General features: G+C 46.6%; 2 protein-coding genes across 14 annotated transcripts in view; one reads left to right on the top strand and one right to left on the bottom strand.

Moving 5' to 3' along the window:
- LOC100357610 (protein PBDC1) overlaps nt 1-16,775 on the top strand; it is a 453,980-nt gene that overhangs the window by 10,886 nt on the left and 426,319 nt on the right. The window lies entirely within an intron of this gene.
- SEPTIN6 (septin 6) overlaps nt 11,447-16,775 on the bottom strand; it is a 76,109-nt gene continuing 70,780 nt past the window's right edge. For 6 of the 11 annotated variants that reach the window (XM_070067094.2, XM_008272933.5, XM_008272931.5 and 3 more), the window contains one exon: nt 11,447-12,457. In XM_070067094.2, coding sequence (XP_069923195.1) covers nt 12,264-12,457 — 194 coding nt within the window. In that variant the 3' untranslated portion in view covers nt 11,447-12,263. Of the gene's footprint in view, nt 12,458-12,659; nt 14,406-16,775 lie in introns of those variants that run through there. The other 5 variants (XM_070067095.2, XM_008272932.5, XM_089324724.1 and 2 more) reach the window with 2 other exon arrangements.

The following is a 16,775-nucleotide window of genomic DNA, read 5'->3' as shown; positions in this document are numbered from 1 at the left end:
GAAGCCAGGTGTGGGGTGTATGGGGACTCTGTATTACTTCATAATTTTTGCTTTGTAAGTTGAAGACTATTATGAAATTAGAAGTTAAAAAAATTCTTTGGGTTGAGCATTTAGCCTACTGTTTAAGATGACTGTTAAGATACCCACAACCGGACTCAAGAGGCTTCCACAGCCTTGGCAGCTCATGACAAGAGCTTTGGGTGATCACTGCCATCATAAATAGGAGTGTCAATTGTTAAATCAACAACAGGAGTTACTGTGCACCTACTCCCCATGTAGGACCTCTGTCCTTAATGTGTTGTACTATGTGAATTAAGGTACAACTAGTCTTCAAACAGTACTTTATACTTTGTGTTTCTGTGTGGGTGCAAACTGTTGAAATCTACTTAGTATAGAGTTGATCTTCTGTATATAAAGATAATTAAAAATGAATCTTAATGAAGAATGGAATGGGAGAGGGAGTAGGAGGTGTGATGGTTTGGAAGTAGGGTGGGTATGGGGGGAAGAACCGCTATAATCCAAAGTTGTACTTATGAAATTTATATTTATTAAATAAAAGCTTTCTTTTAAAAAAAAGATACCCACAACCCACATTGGAGTACTTGCATTCGATTCCCAGCCCCGACTTCTTTTTTTATTATTATTCCATATATTTTTTAAATTTTATTTAAATTGAACACGTTCCATATATTTCATATATACAGATTTAGGAACATAGTGATACTTCCCTCCCTCCCACCCACGCTCCAACCCTTCCTCCTCCTCCCTCTCCTAGTCCCACTCTTAATTTTTACGAAGATCTATTTTCACTTTACTTAATGATTGGACGGTTAACCCCATGCTAAGTAAAGAGTTCAACAAATAGTAAGAAAAAAACCCTGCCTCTACCTCTAGCTTTCTGCTAATTCACATCTTGGGAAGCAGCAGGTGATGGCTCAAGTACTTAGTCCCTGCAATCCATGTGGGAGACTTGGGTTGAGTTCTTGGGTTTGGCCTGGCCCAGTCCTAGCTGGTGCAGGCACTTGGGGTGTGAACAAGCAGATGGGAGAGCTCTCTCTCTCTCTCTCTCTCTCTCTTTCTCTCTATATAACTGTTTCATCCATTTCAGTTGCTCTTTTCTCTCTCTCTCTCCTCTCTATATCCCTGCCTCTTTGAATAAATAAATATTTTAAAAAATTGTTCAGCCATGTGGCTGGTGTTGTGGTGCAGCAAATTAAGCCGCTGCCTGCATCCTATATGGGTGTTGTTTTGAGTCCCAGCTGCTCCACTTCTGATCCAGTCCCCTGCTAAAGCACCTGAGAAAGCAGCAGAAGACAGCCCAAGTGCTCCGGCTCCTGCATGCAGGTGAGAGACCCAGATGGAGTTCCAGGCTTTTGGCTTTAGCCTGGCCCAGCCCTGGCCATTGCAGCCATTTGGTAAGTGAACCAGTGGTTGGAAGATTCTTTCTCTCTCTCTCCATTTCTCCCTCTTTCTCTGAAATTGTTTCAAATAAATAAATTGTTTTTAAAAAAGATTGTTCAGCCAAACTGTTTCAGCCCATTTCCTTCTCACAAGCCACAGATGGTTTCCCAGTGAATAGGAGATAAAACCTCTAAGCAGAAATAGATTATCTGAATAAAGGTTGAAGAGATGTGTAGGAGGGAGAGATGATAAAGGCAGTCATTGGAATACTAAAACAATCCAGGAACCTCCTGTTATCATCCATTCTTTTCCCCCTCCATGGCTATTCTCTGCCATAACATAGGTTCATGCTATTGTCTTTTTAAAACTATTATATTTATTTGAAAGACTGAGTTACAGAGAGAGGTAGAGCCAGAGAGAGAGAGAGGTCTTCCATCTACTGGTTTACTCTCCAAATGGCCGCAATGGCCAGAGCTGAGCTGATCCAAAGCCAGCAGCCAGGAGCTTCTTCCAGGTCTCCCACACGGGTCACATTCCACTGCTTTCCCAATCATAGCAGAGATTTGGATCAGAAGTGGAGCAGCCGGGACTCAAACCGGTGCCCATATGGGAAGCTGGCACTGTAGGCGGCAGCTTCACCCACTATGCCACAGTGCCGGCCCTTAAGATCCATTTTTGATTAACTTTATACACAGAAGACCAACTCTATACTAAGTAAAGAGTTCAACAATTTTCACGGTAAAAAAAAAAAAAAAAAAAAACACCAAAAAACAAAACTGTTCCTCAATAGTTGAGACAAGGGCTGCTCAGTCATTGCATATTGAAGTTAATTTCACCTTTTTAAAAAATTAATTAACGAAGCACCCAAGAATGATACATCTTTTTGGAGCACATAGACATAGTTATAATACAACTCTTTGAGGACAGAGATCCTGCATGGGAAGTTAGAGCACAGTGACTCTTGTTAATTTAACAATTAACACTCTTATGTATGACGTCAGTGATCACTCCAGGCTCTTGACATGAGCAGCCTAGGCTATGAAAGCCTTTTGAATCCACAAACACTGTCAGTATTTAGTCAGGGCCATAAGCAAAGTGGAAATTCTCTCCTCCCTTCAGAGAAAAGTACATCCTTCTTTGAGGACCATTTCTTTCCACTGGGGTCTCACCCACCAAGATCCTTCATATGGGAGATTTTTTTGCCTCAGTGTCTTGGATGCCATTGTCTCTATACCACACCCCATACATACACTGACTTTCCTAAGCTTCCTTTTATGGTCTTTCATATAGGGGAGTCTATAAGTGATCAAAGGAAAGAAACCTGGACCCTGACTAATCACCTCTCCTATAAACTGTCTCAGAAATTAGTAGGTCACCTGAAGTTCTTGACCAGACTACTCTGCATCACAATATGCCCTTGAAGAATGTTTCCTAATAGATTAAAAGCAGGGAGTAGGAGGTCGGCATTTGACACAGTGATTAAAATACTGCTGGGGATACTGCTGAAGTATTTGTATCCCATATCATAGAGTCTGGGCTTGAGTACTGGCTCCATTTCCAACTCTAGCTTCCTGGTAATGCCCACTCTGAGAAGGAGCAGAAAATGGCTCAAATGTTTGGACCCCTGCCACCCGTGTGGGAGACCTGGATTGGCTTCCTGACTTCTGGCTTCAGTCTGGCCCAGCCCTGGCTGTTGTGGGCATCTGGGGAGCAAACCAGTGAATGGGAACATCTCCCTCTCCCTTTCCCCCTCCCCTCCCCCTCCCTCCCCCTCTTCTCCTCCCCCTCCCCCTCCCTCTTCCCCTCCCTCTTCCTCTCCCTCTCTCCTCCTCCCTCTTCCCCTCCCCCTCCCTCTCCCTCCCCCTCTTCTCCTCCCTCTTCCCCTCCCCCTCTTCTCCTCCCTCTTCCTCTCCCCCTCCCTCTCCCTCCCCTCTTCCCCTCCCTCTTCCCCTCCCCCTCCCCTCCCTCCTCCCCTCCCCCTCCCTTCCCTCTCCCTCTCCCCCTCCCTCTCCCCTCCCCTCCTCCTCCCCCTCCCATAAATTTAAGAAAAAATTTTAAAGAAATTACTAGACACGTCCACTGGCCAAATCTGGGTAATTTGAGGCCCAAAATAATTAAGGATAGCAGTGAATTTTAAGCCATTGAGAAAAATAGGGAGCTATAAGTCCACAGTGATACTAATCAGATAATGAGTGACAGAGAAGGGAGGGCCTTTACTTGTATAATGTTGTGTGCTGACTGGTAAACCTGAAGGGAGTGCTGGAGTTGGAAAATTATCATTTTGTAGGTTAATTCGGGCAAGAATTATTAATAGATAACCTAGGGGGAAGTTTTGGTGAGGAATACTATGGACTTATATGCTTGTATGGACTTATATGCTTTTCTACACAGATTGTTTATTAATACCAAGGAAGAAAGAGAAATCCCTAAATGAGTATATAGTAGAGAAACTGCACAACATCTTTAACTAACATATGAACATTCTATTTTTTAAAAATAGAGTTTCCAGGGGCTGGCACTGTGGCTTAGTGGGTAAAGCCACTGCCTGCGGATCCAGCATCCCATATAGGCGCCAGTTCTAGTCCCGGCTGCTCCTTTTCCGATCCAGCTCTCTGATATGGCCTGGGAAAGCAGTAGAAGATGGTCCAAGCCTTTAGGCCCCTGCACCCATGTTGGAGACCTGGAAGAAGCTCCTGGCTCCTGTTTTCAGATCAGCGCTGCTTTGGCCATTGTAGCCAACTGGGGAGTGAACCAGTGGATGGAAGACCTCTTTCTCTCTCTCTCCCTCTCTCCCTCTCTCCCTCTCTCCCTTTCTCCCTCTCCTTCTCTGTGTAATTCTTTCAAATAAATAAATATTTAAAAAATTTTAAAAAATAGAGTTTCCATACCTTGGAGTGGAAGTTCTGGTTCATTTAGTAATTCTTTCTTAGATATGATCTCCAAAGCACAGGCAATAAAAAAAAAATTGGACTTCAGCAAAATTGAAAACCAGCAGCGTATGAGTTTCACATCAGTAATATTGGAAGGTTTCAGTGTCTCCAGTTACTCCCCACCACTTGTTATTGCCTAATTTTTTTAAAAAAGATTTTCTTTATTTATTTGAGAGGTAGAGTTACAGACAGTGAGAGGGAGAGACAGAGAGAAAGGTCTTCCTTCTGTTGGTTCACTACCCAGATGGCCTCAATGGCCAGAGCCAGAACCGGTGCCCATATGGGATGCCAGCTCTGCAGTCAGAGGATTAACCTACTGCGCCACGGAGCCAGCCCCCTATTGCCTAATTTTTTAAGCAGACCTCTTGGGTGTGCAGTGAATGTTCATTGAGGATTTTCCTAATGACTAATTTGAACATCTTTTAATGTGCTGACTTTTTGAATATCTTATCAAGAGAAAGGTATATTCAGATACTTTCCCCATTTTAAAATAAACTTTTGTGTCTTAATTTTTTTAAGACTTATTTATTATTTGAAAGGCAAAGTTACAGAGAGAGAGGTCTTCCATCCACTGGCCACAATAGCCGGAGTTGGGCTGATCCAAAGCCAGGTGTCAGGAGCCTCCTCCAGGTCTCCCTTTGGGTGCAGGGGCCCACAGACTTGGGCTGTCTTCTACTGCTTTACTGCTTTTCTGGGCCATAGGTGAGCACAGGATTGGAAATGGAGCAGCTGGGACTTGAACCAGCACACAAATGGGATGCCAGCACTGCAGGTGGTGACCACACCTGCCACACCACAGTGCCGGCCCCAATTTTTATGTCTTTTTTTAAAAATTTATTTATTTATTTGAAAGTTGGAGTTACATAGAGGGGAGAGGCAGAGAGAGAGAGAGGTCTTCCATCCGATGGTTCACCCTCCAATTGGCTGCAACGGGCGGAGCTGCACCGATCCGAAGCCAGGAGCTTCTTCCAGGTCTCCCACGTGGGTGCAGGGGCCCAAGGACTTGGGCCATCTTCTACTGCTTTCCCAGGCCATAGCAGAGAGCTGGATCAGAAGTGGAGCAGCCGGGTCTTGAACCGGTGCCCATATGGGATGCCGGCGCTTCAGGTCAGGGCGTTTACCCGCTGCGCCACAGCACTGGCCCCATGTCTTTTTAAAATAAAATAAAATAAAATAAGGTCTCAAAACTGTCATGAGGGGCAGGTGTTGTGGTGCAGCAGGTTGAGTTGCTGCTTGTAATGCCCACATCCCATATGAAAGTACAGGTTCAGGTCTCAGTTACTCTGCTTCTGATCCAGCTTCCTGCTAATCCACCTGGGAAGGCAGCAAATGATGGCTTCTGGATTTGGCTTGATGCAGCCTTGGCTGTTGTGGGCATTTGGGGAACCAGCAAATGGAAGCTCTGTCTCCTACGCAATCTAACACTTTGCCTCTCAAGTACACATCTTTAAAAAAAAATCAATGTTGTGAGAGACAAAGAAAGGCTGTTCCAAAATGAAAGGAGACTAAAAAGGACACAGTGCATAATCCTGGACTAGATCCTGTGCTGCAAGGGTGTTATTCAATAATGTAACAACATGAAATTTACTGGAGTTGACAATTATCTGTAGTTATGTAAAAGAATACCTTTATTATGTATGTCTATGTATGCATGTGTTTGTAAATATATATTTATATATAGCAAGAGAGCACACAAAATGAAACCAATGATAGAACAATTGGGAAACATGTTATCAACTGATGAGTCTGGGTCGAGTATGTGAATGGGGATAGATATTGTGGTGCAACGGGTTAAGCCGCTGCTTGGGATACTACCATCCCATATCACAGTGCCTGGGTTTGAGCACCACCTCCACTTCTAATATGGACTTCTGCTATTGCACACCCTGGGAGGCAGCAGCTGATGAATCAAGTACTTGGGCACTTGCCACCCACAGGAGAGAGCAGGATGGGGTTCCTGGCTCCTGGTTTTGGCCTGGTCCAGCCCTGGCGATTGTGGGTATTTCGGGAGTGAACCCATGGATGAGAGCTCTCTCCTCCTCCCTTTTTCACTCCATTTCTCTCCCTGTTGTTCCTTCTTTCCTTCCTTCTTTCTTTCCTTCTTTCCTTCTTTCACAGGCAGAGTGGACAGTGAGAGAGACAGAGAGAAAGGTCTTCCTTTTGCCGTTGGTTCACTCTCCAATGGACGCTGCAGCCGCTACACTGCGGCTGGTGCACCGCGCTGAACCAAAGCCAGGAACCAGGTGCTTCTCCTGGTCTCCCATGCGGGTGCAGGACCCAAGCACTTGGGCCATCCTCCACTGCACTCCCGGGCCACAGTAGAGAGCTGGACTGGAAGAGGAGCAACTGGGACAGAATCCGGTGCCCCAACTGGGACTAGAACCCGGGGTGCCGGCACCGCAGGCGGAGGATTAGCCTATTGAGCCGTGGCGCCGGCTTATATATACATTTTAAAAAAGAATATGTAAGTATACTTTGTACTGCTTTTGTAACTTAGTTTCAAAATTAATTATTTGTAAAGAAAATAGATTCCTACATTGGTGAAGAACATAAACCTAGCTACTTTTTAATCGTTGTGCTGTGTGTCAGCACTTTAGTGGGACCTCTGGAGGGCTATACCTGATCTTCCTACTCTTAGGAAATTTAATCTTTTTTTTTTTTTTTTGACAGGCAGAGTGGACAGTGAGAGAGACAGAGAGAAAGGTCTTCCTTCTGTTGGTTCACCCCTGAAATGGCTGCTGCGGCTGGTGCACTGCGCTGATCCGAAGCCAGGAGCCAGATGCTTCTCCTGGTCTCCCATGCAGGTGCAGGTCCCAAGGACTCGGGCCATCCTCCACTGCATTCCTGGGCCACAGCAGAGAGCTGGACTGGAAGAGGAGTCCGGGGCCCCGACCGGGACTAGAACCCGGTGTGCTGGCGCTGCAAGGCGGAGGATTAGCCTATTGAGCTGCAGTGCCAGCCGACTTTTTTTTTTTTTTTTTTAGATTTATAAAGTAAGATTTATTTAGAGTCAAAGACCTTCAGCCAGAGTGGCATGGAGGAGGGGCTTAACGTGTCTTAAGGAGGATGGTCCCTTAAACAAGACTGCGAAGTCTGAAATTGGAAGAGATCATGATAGGTGGAAAGGGTTAAGGAGGGCCTCAAGGAGGGGCAGTCCTTTGGCACAGCATCCCATTTAGGAGTGCCTGCTTCTAATCCCAGCTATTTTGCCCCCCCCCTTTTTTAAAGTTATTTATGGGACCCGTGCTGTGGTATACTGGGCTAAGCCTCCACCTGTGGAGCCAGCATCCTACATGGCACTGTTTTTTTTTTTAATATTTATTTATTTGAAAGTCAGAGTTACACAGAGAGAAGGAGAGGCAGAGAGAGAGAGAGAGAGAGAGAGAGAGAGAGGTCTTCCGTCCCCTGTTTCACTGCCCAATTGGCTGCAACAGTTGGAGCTGTGCTGATCTGAAGCTAGGAGCCAGGAGCTTCATCTGGGTCTCCTGCGTGGTTTCAGGGGCCCAAAGACTTGAGCCATCTTCCACTGCCTTCCTAGGCCATAGCAGAGAACTGGATCGCAAGTGGAGCAGCCGGGACTCGAACTGGTGCCCATATGGGATGTTGGTACTGCAGGCAGCAGCCTTACCCAATAAACCACAGTGCTGGCCCTACGGCGCTGGTTCTTGTCCCGGCTGCTCCTCTTCCGATCCAGCTCTCTGCTATGGGCTGGGAAAGCAGTAGAAGATGGCCAAGTGCTTGGGCCCCAGCACCTGCGTGGGAGACCCGGAAGAAGCTCCTGGCTCCTGGCTTTGGATTGGCCCAGCTCTGGCTGTTGCTGCCAAAATTTCAAGAATGAACCAGTAGATGGAGGACCTTTCTGTCTGTCTCTCCCTCTTTCTGTCTTTTCTGTAACCCTACCTCTGAAATAAATAAAATCCTTAAGAATTATTTATTGTATTTATGAGAGAGAGAGAGAGAGAGATTGAGAGAAAGAGAGAGAGAATCCTCTACATCTCCACCTACTGGTTCATTCTCCAAATGGCTGCACAGCCAAGACTGGACCAGGCCGAAGTCAGGAGCCAGGAACTCCATCCAGGTCTCCCACATGGGTAACAGGGACCCAAGTACTAGGACCATCATCCACTGCCTTTCTAGGCATATTAGCAAGCAGTTGGATCAGAAGCAGAGCAGCTGGAACTTGAGCCAGCACTCCACTATGGAATGCTAGCATCACGAGGGGCAGTTTAACCCTGCTGTACCACAACACCGGTGCTGAGCTATTCTGCTTTCATTCCAGCTTCCTGCTACGGCGCACCCTGAGAGGCAACAGATGATGGCTCAAGCATTTGGGGCCCTGCCAACCACATGGGAGATCTAATGGAGTTCCTGGCTCCTGCCCTGGCTGTTGTGGGTATTTGGGGAATGAACCAGCTGATGGAAGGTTACTCTCTCTCTCTTCTCATTCAAATACAATGAAAACAAACAAATGAGGTGGTTGTTTTTTTTTTTTTTTTTTAAATAAGGGCTTTAAGGAGAGATAGGGCATGAGCCTTGAAGGCAGGATTTAAATCAGAGGATTTTTCAGACAGAGTCATCAGTTTGTGTAACTCTGGGAGAAGCCTGCGCAGAGACTGCATGGATTCCAATGGAGAATAGATGTTAGCAAGTATTGTAAATAGGATTGAGTTACTAAGATGGGGCCAAGGGCAGCATCTCTCTAGATCTCATGCAAAAGATTTAATTAAGTCCAAAAGATAAGGAGTTCGTCCCCAGTCCTATATGTAACAGTCACCATTTAATTTCTATAGGTATTGAGTCCAGGGCAGAGGTGCGGGCACGGTGGGAAGAATGACTTTTTTCCTAATGTATTTATGAGTTACATACAAATTAAAAAAAACTGAAGCTAAGTAAGAGGTAGTGCAAAAACAAAAGTAGATACCAAAGGTTGGTGATGGTGACACAACATTAGGGAGTACTACTGTCCCAATGCATAACTGTTTCAAAGAGTGCCCAGAGTATAAAGGATCGGCCTGGCAAGAAGGCTGTCCTTTTAGCAGAAGGATGGTTCTCCCTAAGCAGGGGCATTTCAAATGGAAGACACTGCCACTCCCATCCATGCTCTAGCAAACCTGAATGTAAATCTTAGGAAATTCAAACCCGTTTTGCCCACTAACTTGTGTCAAAACTGCAGCCATTGGTCCTCATTTCAGATTTGAGAGGCTACTTGCTTGTGACACTTTTAGGCTAAACAATGCATAAACAAGCATTGAAATGCATGAGAGGTAAGGTCACCAATCTAGCCCACATATCTGGCCCCACTGCTTGTATTTCTGACCCTTGCAGTAAGAATGGCTATATTTTTTAATGCTCGATAAAATGAAAAGAGGGCCGGCCCTGTGGTGTACCAGATAAAGCCACCGCCTGCAGTGCCAGTGTCCCATATGGGTGCTGGTTGGAGTCCCGGCTGCTCCACTTCTGATCCAGCTCTCCACTATGGCCTGGGAAAGCAGTAGAGGATGGCCCGAGTCCCTGGGCCCCTGCACTCATGTGGGAGACCTGGCAGAAGCTCCTGGCTCCTGATTGGCCCAGCTCAGGCCTTTGCAGCCATTTGGGGAGTGAACCAGCAGATGGAAGACCTCGCTGTCTCTCTGCCTCTGTAACTCTGCCTTTCAAATAAATAAATCTTAAAAAATAATTCACAATATGTGGAAAACCCTGATTTTCAGATTTCAGTATTCCTAAGTAAAGTTTTATTGGCACATGCTCACATTCATCCTTTTATGTATTATCTATAGCTGCTTTCTTTCATGCCATACTAACAGTTGAATGCAGAGCTCATATGGCCTGCAAACCCCAGAATATTTACCAACTAGCCTGTGACAGGGGAAGTTGGCTGACTCCTATTCTAGAGCAATGTTCTCAACATGTGGCAATTTTGTCCTCCAGAGGACATCTGGACACTTTGGAAACATTTTTGGTTGTCCCACCCATAGGGGATGGGTAGTGTGTTACCAACACTTAGTGGGCAGAGGCCGGAGACACTGTTCCATCTTCTACAATGCACAGGCCAGCCCCCACACAAGGAAGAATAATCTGGTCCCAAATGACCATGATATTTAAGCTGAGAAACCCTAGATTAGGGAGCCCTAAAGTGAGTATTTCCTAGCACAAGGAAAGCCCCATTCTTAATAAGGGATCCCAATAGTAAGTGTCTAGGTCTTTAATTAGATCAGTCTTCACAATGATCCAGCAAGGGAGTCAATGGTATTCTCTTTTTCTAGAGAAGTTTTTTTTTTTTAAAACAAACAAACAAACAAACAAACAAACCAAACTGAACCAAACTTGCCCCAGAACACACAGCAGCATTTTTCTGGCTGCAGAGCTTGTACTTTTCCACAACTCAGTGTTGACACAGGCGAGTATTGTCTCACTCTGATGCCCCCTAGTGTGCAAAGAGCACAAAGGCAGGCTGATGTCGCTTCTTCTGGAACCCACACAGGCCTCCAGGCTTCCGTATAAGGGAGATGCACACCAGTCTTGTCTTCGGCATCTGGCCATTGAGCCAATGAAGCGGAGGGAAGGAAACCTCAGCTCGCCTGCAACCAGAATTCTAAAAATGGCCACTCTTTCACTTGGCCACTTTAATGCTTGGGGGGATGGGAGCCTTCTCTCTCTTGCAGACCCAGGACACATATCCACAGAATGCTTTTCGTGTCATGAAGAAGTCATATCCGTGGATTTAGGGGATGCTTACATCACAGGATTAAGCGTGAGAAGGCATGTAGTGCAGTTTTTTTCCTTCCAGAATTGAAATTCACCTGAATAGTGTTCTGTAGGAGCTGGCGTTCCACTCTCTCCATCTATTATCCTAGGACCTAGCTCAATTGATCAGTTAAACTCATGCTAATAAAGGAAACGTAGAGGACTTCCTGCTCACTCCCACCCTATACTGGTGGCAACTGCAGGCCCAGATGGTGGAAGCAAAAAGATGCAGCCACCCTCCGAACAAGATTTTATGGGCTGCTGGTGCTTCCCCAAGCCCCTCCCAGTTGGAAGCGACGGCCACCCACTCCCCCTATGGCAACCACAGTGGGCCCCGTCACCTAATTATTTAAGATGAGATCACACAGTCATTTAGCATTTCTTTCGGTTTTATTGAAAATTGACATGAACATTAGAAAGGTATCAAGCTAAACAGTGCTGGTTCTGGGATGTTTCTCCTGGAGAATGAAAGCCCTGGAAGGGCAGTGACTGGTCACACCTTGGAGCAAAAAGAACAAAGGAGAAGAAAGGAAAAACGAACATAGTTTCTGGAAAACATGCAAAGAGGCTCTCAAGAAACACTGGACAGCGGAATGGTGGTGATGGTGGTAGGGATATGTGGGAATGGGCACACTCACATGGTATTTGGATACAAGGTAAGCCAGTGAATTCAAGGCAGGTGTAGCAACATCAAAGCTCTCCTTCCAGGTGCCAGGTTGAGCAGAAAGCTCTCTCAAAACCCCAAATGGCCTTGGGAGGTTGAGTGGAATAATTCTGCTCGCACTAGGCTTAACCCTCTCTCCTCTCTCCCTTCCCCACCTGAGTGTTAGTGGATCCAGTTTTCCCCTCAGTGGGGTTTCCAGAAGTTCTGTGAAAGCTGAAGGTGACAGACATGTCACTTGATTTTCTCTTCTCTATTCAGAAACATGGAATAGTGAACGGAGATAGTCAACCCATCGAACCGAGAATGGTTGTTTCAAAAGAAAGGCATAAAATTCAAAGAAAAACTTGCGAACAACACTTGCACACCCACAGCTGAGGTCTCCTGCCCCAGTCACTTACACTTGGGTGAGTGATCCTGTAGTTGTCTCTCTCAGGATACATTTTGGTCCATTTTCCAGCTCTGATGCTTCTTTTCCTGCCTTGTTAGTTTAGGACAAGACATTTCCCTTTAAAATACCATGTAAGTCAGAAGAGAGCTTCTTGCCTGGACACAGGGACACATGGACACTTGCCGAGTGGTGTGTGTATGTGCGCGCAGTTTGAGGGCAGGGGGAATGGGTTGCTTTCTGGTTTGAGACAATATGGAACCCTAACTCTTCTATCATGGCAGTCTTCTCCTTTAGACTTAGTGCAGCGGCTGAAGACAGGATTAAAAAAAGCTGGAAAGGGAGAGAGAAAGAGAAAGAACACATGAAATTCGCCAAAGAAAAAAAGTCATTCCAAGTAAGACAGGGCAGGGGAGTGGGCAGCGTGAAGTAGCACAGATTCAACTTGGAGAAGACAGGCTAGGAAACGGGGTCACCCGTGGGCCATCACCAGGGGGAAATCTGCCGAGGAGCTTTGAAGAACACCACACACCAGTCTGTAGCTTTTTGTTTTAATGAAAAAACAAAAAAAAAAAAAAAAACAAAAAAAAAAACAAGCACATATTAACAGCCGCAGGTGAAGGCCAAAGGAATAAAAGAAAAAAAAAAAAAAAAAACAAAGTGATCTGCATTGGGAAAGCACACTTGCTGGCTTCATGAAAATAAAGGGTGTGTGTGTGTGTGTGTGTGTGTGTTTGTGTGTGTGAAGCCATTCCATTCCATTCCTTTCTGGGCAAATGAAAGCACAGACCATTTCTAATGACTGGTTTTGTTTCACCAGAAGTAAACAGCCTTTTCACGCTCGCCCAGCCTTAGAAAGGCCTATCTTCACCCACAGGTTCGAGTTTTCGTTCCCCATCTTCCCTGATTCACAAGGCTCACCCAGAGCACCTGTTATGCGTCCACTCGCCCTGTTCCAACCCTGGCACCAAGGTGACCCACTCATGCCCCTGTTGGCAACAGCGTGAGGCTAAGAAGCTGCCCAGGGGCCTTCAACTTGCCCACTGCCACCTCACACCCCTCCTCCCAGGATGGTTTTCTGTGGGGAGAAAACTTCAAGGATCCTCTAAGACTGACTACACAGTTTCGCTGAGCATCAAAAGGCTTGTCCCCAGGAACATACACGAGTCTAGAGAGACTGCCTGCATCCTCTGATACAGTGGACTGGGAGGCAAGGTGAGCTGGAATCCAGTGTGGTTTCTGCCACAGGACAACAGCAGGATCCCAGGCATGTAAGTGCTTTCATTTCTCTGGGCTTCAGTTTTCTCTTAGGAACTAAGTGGCTTCTATTTATCTCCTGGCCAAAATTTCTCCCTTCAGACAAAATTCGTGCTTAGCATCTCAAGGCGTCTCCAAGACTGTGTGGCTCTAACACTTTGGAAGGAGTTAGAGCTTCTCAAGTCTCAAGTCATCTGTGAACACATGCAAACGAAGGGGCCCCTGTTTGTAATGCAAATAATGACCCAGGGTAGTAGTGGTTACCTGAATCTCTGAAGGTAGACACACAAACATCAAAGCTACAGAAGCCTTTCTCAGGGAGACTCGGCAGCCCCAACTCAGCATCCCTCTGAGCTACTGGCTGAGTAGCCAAAGGGTTTTGGGGTTTTGGGTGCTGGGGCTGGTTGGTTCTTTTCTTACTTGAAGCCTATGATCTCCTAAAATGCTCCACCCCAATTTGGCTTATCCCATGAAATTACTTCTGCTTTGGTCCTATCACCTCCATACTTCACTGCAGACACCAACCAATCTGTGAGTTGCCAAACAATGCCTACCAAAACCACCTTCTTGCTTTGCCAACAAGAAAAAAGTGTGTGCGTTGATCTGCTTTCCATTTTTTCTACTTTTTTGCTTATTTTTGCCTTCCCATGATGATCTATTATTGAAAAGAGAAAAACTCCTTCCCCTTTGCAGAAAGGCCTGGAAATTTGGCCTGGCCTTGTTTGCCTGTGTGATTTGAGAGTAAGCGATCAAAAAAAAAAAAAAAAAATCAAAACAAAAAACAACCTTACAAAAAAAAAAAGAAAGGAGGTCACCGTCCGTGCCAGTGGAAGTAGGAGGCAGGAACAAGTTGCAGAACTCAAAAAGAAGTGGGGCTTGGAGTGCGAGGCAGGACTGGGGAGCCCAGCTGCCTGGCACCCCAAAGGAAAGCTGTCAGTTAAAATAGGAACCTTGGCTTAAAATGCTAAATGGAGTCCAGTCCAGCTGTAGCAGGGAATACTATTCGGTACACAGCCATGGGTTACTGCAAAGGAAGGGCAGAGAGATGGCGTGTTAGCCACAGGTCATTGCCAGGTCACCTCCAGCTCTCATCCTGTCACTGGCCAGATACCAAAAGCCACTCTGCCTCAAGTTCCCTAAATCAAACGGGTTCCCAAAGAAGCCACTACCATATGGGAGCCACTGTGAAAATACGGGCTGGGATCATTTTTTTTTTTCTTTAAATACCAAGACTGGAAATAAAGTTAAAGCCCTTCCAAGGCCTAGCACTTCTTTCCCTTGGTCCAGCTGGTCGTTTCTCCTCTTGTCACTGGGGGCATGCCCAAAATGTGTCTTCAAAATCATCACCACATTCACCAAATGGACTAGAAGACGTATCAGCGCAAACCCCAAATGCTTCTTCCTCTGTCCCTTTTGCCAGTTAAGCGAGAGGAGCCCAAGCCACGTCAGGGGCACCCTGCGGGTATTCCCGTTGATTCTCCCTTCTGCACTGGGAGGCACCCGGAGTTAGAGGAGGGACGCTTTTGTTCCCCAGCAATTGTGGCTCACAGGAAGGGCTTGGGGTCCTTAACCCTTTTGCCAATTTTGAACACAGCTAGTGCACAGGGACTCTGAGTGAATGAAAAGCAGAAAGGGCTGAGTTAAGTGACCAGAAGGAGAAGCCTCTCTGTGCCCCCCAAAGAATCTCCTGTTGGAGCCCTCTTTGAAGGGGCTGTGGCTTCTTGGGGGCAGGAATGGGGTAGGCCAGGTGAGACCAGTGTCTGGGGTGCCAGAGATTTGGCAAAGCTGTGCTGACCAGTGTGTAACCAGCCATGGTGGCTGCAACCCACTCCAGGAAACACAGGGAAACTTGTGGGGAAGAGGAGTGGGTGAGCCCCTGGAACACATTACAGTGTGCCCAGCACGGCCGGGGTGCAGATGGCTGGGGTGCAGAGAGAGAGATGGCTATTCTTGGACTCTCAGCTTTCTAGCGACCTTGGCAGGAAGGGGGTGGGGGTGGGGGGGCACAGGTTGTATCCCCTGGACGTGTTAAAGGGGGATTAGAGAAAAGAGAGGCCCGGTTCTGTTTGGCAGGAAAGGGGTGTCTACGGGAGGCCCAAACTGAAAATGGAAAGAAAAGCTGGGTTAATAAATGGAGGGATTCATGGACAAAAAAAAAACAAAACCCAAAAACAAAAAAAAAACAAAACCAACAAGGGTCAGAAGCAAATCATTTAAGTGACAACACACAAGGAACAAACCAGAGGATAGTTATGTTAGGTGGTCCTAAGGTCTTTTAGCCTTGGCTTTGGGAACATGCTTTCTCTCACACACCCACACACCCACACACTGAATGGCAGCACTGGTGGCATGAACTGTCAAATAATGATTACCAGCTACCAAGAGACTTTGCTCTCTTCGTCATTACTAGGTCCTGACTGATGCCTTGTGCAGGAATACGTGCAGCAAACGTCCAGGTGGATTTAGGGCCCCCGCCAGGGCAGCAGGCTCTCAGCACTGCATTTCCTTCTCCCATACAGAAAACAGCAGAAGCTGAGTTTTTCACCTCGGTTAGCCTTTGGAGCAGCCGTTGCCAGTTAACTGCTCAGCTGGGCCAAGGCTTGCCTGGGAAGTGTGTGTGGATGCTTGCTAGGTCCTACCCTTGGGTCCAGGCCACAGTTACCCAACAACATGAACTATGAAAATACCAATTATTGGTTATATTTGCATAGCGCTTTGACCTCCCTCCTTAACTTTATTGTGTGACATAAATAGGACAAGCAGTATTGATCCCTGTTTCCCATATGAATAGACTGAGAAACACACAGAAGTCATCTAACTTGTCACAGAGCATCACGGCCAAGGTCAGAGCTGTTTAATGAAGACTTTCCATCCCACCAGTACCACCAATAATTCCTTGGCCGTGGATCTGACCCTCTGTTCATTACCTCAAGAATATGTTTATCCCAGCCGGCGCCGCGGCTCACTAGGCTAATCCTCCGCCTTGCGGCGCTGGCACACCGGGTTCTAGTCCCGGTTGGGGCGCCGGATTCTGTCCCGGTTGCCCCTCTTCCAGGCCAGCTCTCTGCTGTGGCCAGGGAGTGCAGTGGAGGATGGTCCAAGTACTTGGGCCCTGCACCCCATGGGAGACCAGGATAAGTACCTGGCTCCTGCCATGGTATCAGCGCGGTGCGCCGGCTGCAGCAGGCCAGCCGCGGTGGCCATTGGAGGGTGAACTAATGGCAAAAGGAAGACCTTTCTCTCTGTCTCTCTCTCTCACTGTCCACTCTGCCTGTCAAAAAATAAAAAATAAAAAAAAGAATATGTTTATCCCATTAAATAAAGACTGAGGTATTGACAGTGGGGACAGAAACATCTGCATATGTGAGAATGTCTCTCTCTCTCTCTCTCTCTC

Source organism: Oryctolagus cuniculus, chromosome X (assembly GCF_051225735.1).
Source record: "Oryctolagus cuniculus isolate XC-2025 breed Fujian yellow rabbit chromosome X, ASM5122573v1, whole genome shotgun sequence".
Lineage (NCBI taxonomy): Eukaryota > Metazoa > Chordata > Mammalia > Lagomorpha > Leporidae > Oryctolagus > Oryctolagus cuniculus.
This window is presented reverse-complemented; position numbering and strand designations above follow the sequence as displayed.